At 50.5% G+C, this 10471-nt stretch overlaps 1 protein-coding gene across 3 annotated transcripts in view; it reads right to left on the bottom strand.

Annotated features, from left to right (window-relative positions):
* Nucleotides 1-9834, bottom strand: part of CORIN (corin, serine peptidase) — a 206567-nt gene extending 196733 nt beyond the window's left edge. For 2 of the 3 annotated variants that reach the window (XM_036333055.1, XM_036333065.1), the window contains exon 1: nucleotides 9259-9833. In XM_036333055.1, coding sequence (XP_036188948.1) covers nucleotides 9259-9330 — 72 coding nt within the window. In that variant the 5' untranslated portion in view covers nucleotides 9331-9833. Of the gene's footprint in view, nucleotides 1-9258 lie in introns of all 3 variants that reach the window. The other variant, XM_036333075.1, reaches the window with a different exon arrangement.
* Nucleotides 9835-10471: the final 637 nt, after the last annotated feature.

The raw sequence follows: 10471 nt of genomic DNA on the forward strand, positions 1-10471 counted from the left end.
TTTTCCAAAGACGGATCAGGTTAATCAGTGGAGCATCAGATTAACTAACTGGCCTGAGGTTAGAGGACAAAGAGGCACGGATCCTTACACACAGGATGACACGGAGGACTGCAGGATGAATACGGATAAAAGACACCTGGGCCCTAGCCAGTTTGGCTCAGTGGATAGAGTGTCAGCCTGCAGACCTAAGGGTCCTGGGTTTGATTCTGATCAAGGGCACATACCTCAGTTGTAGGTTCCTCCACGGCCCAGAGCTCTGGTCAGGGCACATGCAGGAGGAAACCAATTGATGTGTTTCTCTCACATCGATATTTCTCTCTGTATTTCCCTCTCTCTTCCACTCTCTCTAAAAAAAAAAAAAAAACAAAAAAAAAATGGGAAAATATCCTCAGGTGAGAATTAAAATCTATATATACAAAAGGCTAAGTGTCAGGGGCGTTGGTGGTATAGTGGTTAGCATAGCTGCCTTCCAAAAGGCTAAGTGTCGTGCATCTGATTAGTAGCTATGACGCACACTGAGCACCAGGAGGTAGATGCTCAATGCAAGAGCTGCCATGATGCACACTGGCCATTTAAAAATAAACCATAGAGAGAGAAACCAAGATGGCGGCATAGGTTAACGCCGGAGATCGCTGCCTCAAACAACCACTTCAGAGATATAACTAAAGGACAGAACGGACATCACCCAGAACCACGGGAAGGCTGGCTGAATGGAAATTCTACAACTAGGAGGAAAGAGAATATCATACCCAGACTCAGAGGAGGCGCTGTGCTGAAGTGAAATACTCAGGTGCGGAGTGTGCGCGCGGAGCGGCTGGCGGCGGAGGGCGCGGTTGTTGTTTTCAATCGGGAGGGAGTTTCAGACTCTGAGCTCCAGATCCGGGCGAGTCTCTGGGGACCGAGACTCAAACGGGAGAAACGGGACTGTCTGGCTTTGGTCGGAACTCGAAGGCAGCTTTCTCTCCGAGGTTTGCAGCCATTGCTGGGGCTCTGAGAGGCAGAGCCCCTGGGGAAGGAACTGAGAGTCGCCATAACTGCTTGTTCCGCCCGCCCTGTAGATCCCCGGGGACCCGCCCCGCCCAAGCCCTGCACAGAACCATTTGCCGGATAGCCTCAGGCAAACGCTAGATTAGCACCGCCCTAGAGATCCAGCACAGAAGCCCTCCCACTACAGACACAGCAGACTCTCATAGCCAGTTAGCCTGGAGGTCAAATCACCCCGGTATTGCCGACATCAATCAAGGCTTAAAGGCAACAAGACTGCGGACAAAGACCACTAGGGGGTGCACCAAGAAAGCATAAAAAATGCGGAGACAAAGAAACAGGACAAAACTGTCAATGGAGGATATTGAGTTCAGAACCACACTTTTAAGGTCTCTTAAGAACTGTCTAGAAGCTGCCGATAAACTTAGTAAGGCCCTCGAAAAGACTGGTGAGACCGCCGATAAATGTAGTGAGATCCTCAAGAAATCTAATGAGACCCTCGATGTTGTGATAAAGAACCAACTAGAAATTAAGCATACACTGACTGAAATAAAGAATATTATACAGACACCCAACAGCAGACCAGAGGAGCGCAAGAATCAAGTCAAAGATTCGAAATGCGAAGAAGCAAAAAACACCCAACTGGAAAAGCAAAATGAAAAAAGAATCCGAAAATATGAAGATAGTGTAAGGAACCTCTGGGACAGCTTCAAGCGCACCAACATCAGAATTATAGGGGTGCCAGAGGATGAGAGAGAGCAAGATATTGAAAACCTATTTAAAGAAATAATGACAGAAAACTTCCCCCACCTGGTGAAAGAAATAGACCTACAGGTCCAGGAAGCGCAGAGAACCCCAAACAAAAGGAATCCAAAGAGGACCACAACAAGACACATCATAATTAAAATGCCAAGAGCAAAAGACAAAGAGAGAATCTTAAAAGCAGCAAGAGAAAGAAACCCAGTTACCTACAAGGGAATACCCATACGACTGTCAGCTGATTTCTCAACAGAAACTTTGCAGGCCAGAAGGGAATGGCAAGAAATATTCAAAGTGATGAATACCAAGAACCTACAACCAAGATTACTTTATCCAGCAAAGCTATCATTCAGAACGGAAGGTCAGATAAAGAGCTTCACAGATAAGGAAAAGCTAAAGGAGTTCATCACCACCAAACCAGTATTATATGAAATGCTGAAAGGTATCCTTTAAGAAGAGGAAGAAGAAAAAAAAAGGTAAAGATACAAATTATGAACAACAAATATGCACCTATCAACAAGTGAATCTAAGAATCAAGTGAATAAATAATCTGGTGATCATAATAGAATCAGGGACATAGAAAGGGAATGGACTGACTATTCTTGGGGGGGAAAGGGGTGTGGGAGATGCGGGAAGAGACTGGACAAAAATCGTGCACCTATGGAAGAGGACAGTGGGTGGGGAGTGAGGGCGGAGGGTGGGGCGGGAGCTGGGAGGAGGGGAGTTATGGGGGGAAAAAAAATGAGGAACAAATGTAATAATCTGAACAATAAAGATTTAATTTAAAAAAAAAATAATAAAGAAAAAAAATAAAATAAAAAATAAAAATAAACCATACACGGACCTGGCACCGACAAACCAACACTCGGTTTCCCCGAAGTGTGACACAGGCCCTGCCACCACCCCAGAGCAACACCCCACCAAAACGCAGGCAATGCTGTCAAGACCCATGGCACAAAATGCGGCCCAAAGCCAGCCCAGCCCGAAAACAGTGGCTGTGGGCGCCTGGTAATGACGTCATGTAGCAACTCCTGGCTTCCTCTCCCTAGCAACTAGCCTCCTTGGAGTTTCTTCAGCCCAGGAATCCAACTTGCTTTATAGCCAGGTGCAAACATTTTACAGTTTAATCAAAAGTTTGTGAAGCTTTTTCCCATGCCACATCTTATTTGATCGTCACAGAAGTCCTGGAATAGGTAGATAGACTCAGTACAATCCTATTTTCTTTTCATTAGCAAGACATGAAGCTTGGGTGGCTGGGGGCCGTGGCCAGCCTGCAAACAGCCATGAGCCCCTCACCCAGGCTGGCCAGGCACCCCAGCAGGAACCCCCACCCTTAAGGGGATGTGGCCAGCCTGCAAATGGCCCTCAGCCCTTCACCCAGGATGACCAGGCACCCCAAGGGGGACTCCCACCCTGAAGGGGCTGTGGCCAGCCTGCAAACAGCCATCAGCCCCTCACTCAGGCTGGCCAGGCACCCCAGTGGGAACCCTCACCCTGAAGGGGCTGTGGCCAGCCTGCAAACAGCCATCAGCCCCTCACCCAGGCTGGCCAGGCACTCCTATATAATAAAAGGGTAATATGCAAATTTACCCTAACAGCAGAACGACTGGGAATGACTGGTCACTATGACGCACACTGACCACCAGGGGGCAGATGCTCAATACAGGAGCTGCCCCCTGGTGGTCAGTGCACTCCCACAAGGGGAGCTCTGCTCAGCCACAAGCCAGGCTGACGGCTGCCAGTACAGCGGTGGTGGTGGGAGCCTCTCCCGCCTTCTCAGCAGCGCTAAGGATGTCCAACTGCAGCTTAGGCCTGCTCCCCGCTGGCAAGTGGACATCCCCCAAGGGCTCCCAGACTGCCAAAGGGATGTCTGACTGCCAGCTTAGGCCCAATCCCCTAGGGAGTTGGCCTAAGCCAGCAGGTGGTCATCCCCCGAGGGGTCCCAGACTGCAAGAGGGCACAGGCCAGGCTGAGAACCCCCCACCACCCCCCGCCCCGAGTGCACAAATTTTTGTGCAATGGGCCTCTAGTAAATAAATAAACATTTAAAAAGGCACCCGGGTTCTGAGAGTAACAGCAGATTCCCTTCTCTTCTCTGGCTCTCACTGCAGGCCAGTGGCGCATAAGGCTGCAGCAGTCCTCTCCCTCCCCTCACTCCTGACACAGTGCTCATCACCGAGTTAGAAATGGAGCTTCCCACATGCACAATCTTTATTTGTTCACTGGTGGATGCCAAGTCCCCAAACTTGGCATCCTAAATGTTTGCTGACTAAATGAAGGAATCTAGTCCTCTTTTTGGCCAGCCTATGTCACTGAATTCCCGTGAGTTGAAGTTAGTTAGGTCTCACCCATGGCTCGTAACTTCTCGGGGTGTTTTGGTGCCCGAGACAGAAAAATTCACACTGAACTGTTCATAGAGATTTTTTCTGACTCATGGGATTCACAGAGCCCCAGATTAAGATTTCCGGGTGCTCCTTTTGGTGACACTAGCAGCATGACCTTCATGGGTTTGGACAGACTGACATTTACTTTCATAGCTGCACCAGGACTGTTCTTTAAAACTCTGCCAAGTTCTGCAAACAGAGCTGTCAGCCTGAAGGTTTGAAGGGGCCCTGGGATAAGCACAAACTAGTGGCACCAAAATGATCTTCCCAACTCATCCCTATGTTTCCTGCCCTCCTGCTAAGCCAGCCTGTTGGCTCACTGGCCTTGCTCCTCTTGAGTGCTGACAGTTTCAGTGCTGATACGCGAGGACAAGATGGATCCCCAGCAGGGCCACCTGGGTCGTCTGGTCCTATCACACATTAGCACTGTGCTTGTCATCACCCACTCTGATGGTTTGGACACACAGACATGTACCGTAGGAGAATATTCAAACAGCTGCCATCAGGTGAGCTCATGGGGTAACTGCCAGCATTTGGCTGAGAGGCAAACAATTCCTGGGCACCTTCAGGGCTGCAGAATGCTCGGGGTCAGGAAGACAGAAAAGTCAGAAGAGAGAGGAGCTGGGACTGGAGACAGTGACAGGCTCAGGACAGGGCAACTGATGCAGCAACCCAAAGGTGAGCAGCCCCTGTACTCCGCGCCCACGAGGAAAGCACACGTGATCTGCCCACCTGCACGGTGACTGTACAAATAATAAGTGTTGTGGACTGTACTTGCTCTCAAGTGCATTTAGCAAAGTCCCAGAAACAGAATAAACCCTAGGGGGTAAAGAATGGAGACAGGGAAAGGATCTATGCATCTGCACTGGCTTCAGTAGTGTCCCCAAAATTCATGTCACATGGATTGTGACATGAATGTGACCTGACTTGGAAACAGAGTCTTTGCCTTTGTAATTCATTGGGGTGAGGTCATAGTGGGTCAGGATGAGCCCTAAGTCCAATATGACTGGTGTCTTTATAAAGAGAACAAACACGTGGGACAGGGAAGAAGGATACATGACTAAGAAGGCAGAGATCGGAGTGCGGCAGCTACAAGCTAAGGAAAGCCCCGAATTTCCAGCAAGCACTGGAAGCTAAGAGGCGGGGAGGGAGGACTCTTCCCACGCCAAGGAACTTGATTTTGGACCTGTAGCCTACAAAACTGTGAGCAAATAAATTCCTGTTGTTTTAAGAAAACCAGTTTGTGGTAATTTGCTGCAGCAGCCCTAGGAAGCTAATGCAGCAGTTATCTTTCTTAGCTAGTTACAAATGTACTTCTGCACAGTCATCACTCACACATTGTTAATAGGTACCAACTATGTGCCAGACACTCTTCCAGCAATGAACAAACACGGAAAACCTCTGCCTCCTTGGAGTTCATACTTAGAGTGGGAGGAGACAGAAAATAACCAGAAGTGAGAAGTAACATATATAGTCTGTCAAATGGTGACAAGTTCAGGAAGGGGTCCTCTGGAGAGAAATAGTTTTGAATCTAATTCGTTTAGAAGAAAGCGAACACTCCCAATAGAATCTGACCCAAACATTGAGCCTCATATTCTAGTACTGTCATTCTTGTAAAAAACGATACAACATGCAAGGGTAAATGGGGAAGATAAATTCTCCCTCTATTATATCAGTGTTTCTGCTCTAAAAGCAGGAAAACCACCAGCCATAGAGCTCATCGTGAAGGGGAAAGAACCATACGTTAGCAAAAATCATCAAGGTGAGGGGAGACTTCCCAAGGGTTTTATGACTGATACACATTTGTTGGCTGACGTATAAATGAATCTAGCCATTTAACCTTCAACAAATGCCCTGGCAAAGAAGCAAAGGGAGGTGTTGGCTAAGAAAACTTTTATCACCTGAGAGTCCAGCGAAATGATCACTCAAGTGAAAGACAGCTCTGAGAAAACATCCCAGCAAAGGAGATGTTCTGTCTACACCTAACGCAGTGACCACTGGTCCACGTGGTGACTGAGCACTTGAAGTGTGACTAGTGAGACTGAAGATCCCAATTTTTAATTTGATGTAAATTGTGATTAATTTCAGTGCCGAGCAGCTACACTATTGGACAGCACAGCTTTAGAGTCGCAGAAGGCTGGCTGAGGATAGAGGCCCGGGAGACTACCTGGGATGAGACAGCTCCATAATTACTAACAGGTTAGGGAGCCTTCACAGAATGTTCAATTGTTAAATATAGTATTTCTAGGACATAAGTATTTCCTTAGTCCTCTCAGTGTCCTTAGAGATAGTCAGTAGTATCACCCCCATTGGCTGGATAAGGAAATCAAAGTTTAACAAGATTATTGACTTGCTCAGTGTTTTTCAGCTCCTAAGAGATTTGGACTAGGCTTTGACACCAAAATCCATGCTCTCCACCAAGGCACCTCACCTATGGCACCTTTTTCACTCCTGTGATTTCCTCCATTCCCACCCTCTCTGAACACTCTAAACAAAAAAGTGTGTGTATACCTGTGTGCACCTGTCTGAGTAGATTGTGAGGAGTAGGTAAGTCTGGGGCGGACGGGGGAGCTGGGGGGGGGGGGGGCAGGAAGAGGCGTCCTTGAGTGCTTAGTGTGGATCCAGTATTCTATACAGGTCCGTATCCTTTAGCCAACCAGCCCCATTCTCCACCTGGGCAGACAAAATGGAATGCCAAGAACAACAATGGAGCAAACAGGATGCATGAATGCATCCTTGCTGACTAACTTTCTAAGGCAGAAGTGGCACATTGAAGAACCCTTTCTCCCTTGGACACAGTCAGCAAAAATGCTCAATCATAGCTTTAATCATCTGGGAGCGCCTGTCCCACCAGCGGCAGAGCCATGCAGAAACCCTGAGGCCATACATCTCCATGTGGAGGGGGGTTGGAGGTAAGGGAAGGAAGGAGATGGTGAGCAGAGTACCTCACTAGCAGTGTGGAGATTTGTAATGCAGGCTTCGGAGAGTGGTGAGGCTAATTCTCTGGAGATCCGGGGCTAGTCTTCTCCTGCAACCTCCTGTTTGCCCGCAGCAATGGAGAAGGGCAACGGAGGGCCATAAAGCCAGCAAGCGCTGAAATCCAAAGGAAGCCATGGCAGAAACGTGACCCTCCCCAAACAAAAGCTCAGTTGGTTTGTGCTGGAGGCACCGACGCCTTCCAAGCTCTTGCTGTGGGGGTTTCTGCAGCACTAAGAGGAAGATTTCTGATGTGATGAATTTCGCATCTTTTTAAAAAGTTTCACTGTGCCTGGAAATTTACTTGGTGAGATTAATAAGGCAACCCTTGTCTGTTTAACCTCCTGGCAGGTTAACGGTGTCTGTCATCACAGAACTGTAATCCAACCCTACAAGGAACCTCTGGGAAGAGCCCTCTTCCCCTAAATAAAGCTTTCCAGCATCTTGAGGTTTTGAGGTTTATGTGATTCTACACCCAAATAACTCTACACTCTAGCGCGACTCTCAGTGGAAAGGATTCCATGGAAAACCTGGCCGCTCAGCCCAGACTCACACATGTCCAGGCAGACATCTCGTCTGACCGCTCTACCCCCAGGAACCTGGTTTCCGGGACTGATTTTTAGCTTCCCTTTTGCACAACAAAAACTACAGCCACCAAATAACACTAACATGCTAGCGAATGCTGTGACTGACAAATTTGTAACTTTAAAAAAAATGCATTGTTCCTTCTCATTCTCTCTGGATGATGCCACAATGAATGTTTTGCAGCATCTTTCATGTCAACACCTTCAGCTAAAATGTCTGTCTGTGGATAATGACCACCAGTAAATTTTGATTTGGCTCTGTTTCTGGGCTTCTATCCTTAAATTACAAAAAAACAAACAACAAAAAATCCTACAAACTACCACTGTGAATACAGGAAGAGTCATACCAGAGCTGTCTTTGCAGTGCGCTGTTTTCAGGAGTTCCCCGCGGAAGGAAAGCATCACTGAATACATTGCTGGGACAGATTCCCTGGGAATGCCCAGCCCCGCCGCTTCCCTGAGGGGCTCCCCCACGGCGAGCGAGCGCCCAGGGCTGGGTCCCGGGAACTACCTGCCGCGCAAAAAGCACCCGCACCGCCATCCACCGGCCCCAGAGGGTGGGTGGCGCCGGGCGTGGGGCGTCCACCACCGCCCGGGAGCTGGGGATCAGTCCCGCCAGATCCAGCGCACCACTGTCCTCCCGTCCCGCGCGCCCCGCACTCCCTTCCGCACCGAGCGGTCACCGCACCTGGCTCTGCACAGCAGGGACCTTCCTAACACTGAAGAAGGGCAGCTGCAAACCAGAGCCGGTTCCGGAGGCGAAGGGCAGTGCGGGCCATCGGGTGCGCCTCCCCACCTTTCCTCTCGCCAGCAGAATCGGAGCTCGCCAAACCCGGAGCCACTCTGAATCTGTGCCCTTCGGCGACCGGCGACGGGGTAGCCTGGCCAGGTGTGCGCCCGAGACAAAGTGTGCGCGCAGGGCACGCAGGGACCCCCGGCGCCCTGCAAGTGGAACCGGTTCTGAGGTGCCAGCACTCAGAAGGGTCCGGTGGTCTCCGGGCACCAGCCGGTTGTAGGGAAACCCAGCGCCATTCCCGGTTCCAAGAGGGACAAGACGAGACGCGCACCCGGGTTGAAGGAGGCTGGCGTCTGGGGCCGGCAAGCCGGCTGCGCAGTCCGCACGGAGGCCGGGAGTCATCAGCGCCGCGCAGAGAGGAAGCCGGGTCCCCAGGGGCCGCTCCCGACAACTCCTTCAGCATCCCCCCCAGGTGCCCGCGAGTCCCGTGGATGTGTGGACGGCGCAGGGAGGAGGGGGGACTCGGCATTGCTCCGCTAGGAGAGCGGAGGGAGAGCGGGTCTGCGGACTGACCTGACTTGAACCTGGAGATGCTGCCCTGGACCCGGGGAGGGTCCCGGACGCTGGGCACCCGGGGGAGAGGACCGTGTGCCCTGGGACTGCTTGCAGGACCGGATGCTGAGCGAGGGGCCGGGAAAGCTCACGAAAGGTGGGGAAAGAAGGTGGCGACCAAGGGGAGGAGGGGGTGAGCGGCAGGAGGGGTTAACCCTGAATTCATCCCGACTGAGAGGTCAACCGACCTGTTTGCCCGCAGAGCGCGATTCGCGGATCTTACCCGCTTCGGGGCCCCGGCTCGGCGGTAGCGCTCGTCCGGAGCGAGGGCAGGGGACTGTTTCATGGAGAACATGTCTCGCTTTTTCCTCTGTTCACTCTTATCTTGGTCGCTTTGCTCTCCTTTCCGTGCCCCTGGGAGAGAACTACGGACGCCTTGCTCCTCGCTCAGGAAGAGACAAGTTGAACTTCAAGGGAGGAGGCCCCACATTTTGTCTGCTCCACAGATCCCACCCGCGGGCCACTCCCTCCTCACTCCCGTCTCCGCGTCCCACCCATAGGAACCCTTAATGACAGATCCCCGGCCACCCCACCTCTTCGCATTCAAAAAAGTTACCCTTAGGGGCAGACGGAAGCCAAGCGAAATGCTGCCCCCTCCCCCACCCTCCACTGCACACACCTCCAGCTCACACCTCGCTTTGGCAGCAGGAAAGAGATGAGACAGAGTCATTGGGAGCAAAGGAATGACTCCCGGGCTCTCTGAAACCTCCTTATCACATCCTAGACCAGTGGTTCTCAACCTTCCTAATGCCGCGACCCTTTAATACAGTTCCTCATGTTGTGGTGACCCCCAACCATAAAATTATTTTCGTTGCTACTTCATATATGTAATTTTGCTACTGTTATGAATCATAATGTAAATATCTGATATGCTATATGTTTTCTGGTCACGACCCACAGGTTGAGAACCGCTGTCCTAGACCCTTTCCTAGTAGACAGAGCGCAGCCACGTAAAAATCAAAATAACCATAGGCACTTGGCAGTTAAAGGCCAAGTTCATCTTTAAAAAGGTTTAACGTTCCCTGGGCGAGCTTTGTTTGCACTAAACAAATGGAAACTTGCCTTCTGACTTACGTTTAGTAAAGACTGCCTTAGACCGCGCGGAAGCTGCAGGGACAGGGAGAACCAGCCCGCTTCCACAGACCTGGCTGGGATTTCCTGCAGGGAGCACCCCGCAGCTGCACCTAAGGACCCACGTCTGCGCCCTTTTGTTTCACTGGCAGCCACTCCTCAGGAAGCCAAGGAGGGCACGGCAGGTAAAGACTAGTTTTCATTGGAAGCCCCAGACAGTGGTCAAATGTTTGGCAAAAAAAGACATTGCGTTTTTCTTAGAAATGATTCCTTTTCATCCAACGTGAGTCAAGATCTAATGGAAATGGCCAAAATTACTCAGGAGGTTATTGAATGAACCCATCGCCATTCTGGAGGGGGACATG

The sequence above is a fragment of the Myotis myotis genome, unplaced genomic scaffold (genome assembly GCF_014108235.1).
Source record: "Myotis myotis isolate mMyoMyo1 unplaced genomic scaffold, mMyoMyo1.p scaffold_m19_p_1, whole genome shotgun sequence".
NCBI lineage: Eukaryota > Metazoa > Chordata > Mammalia > Chiroptera > Vespertilionidae > Myotis > Myotis myotis.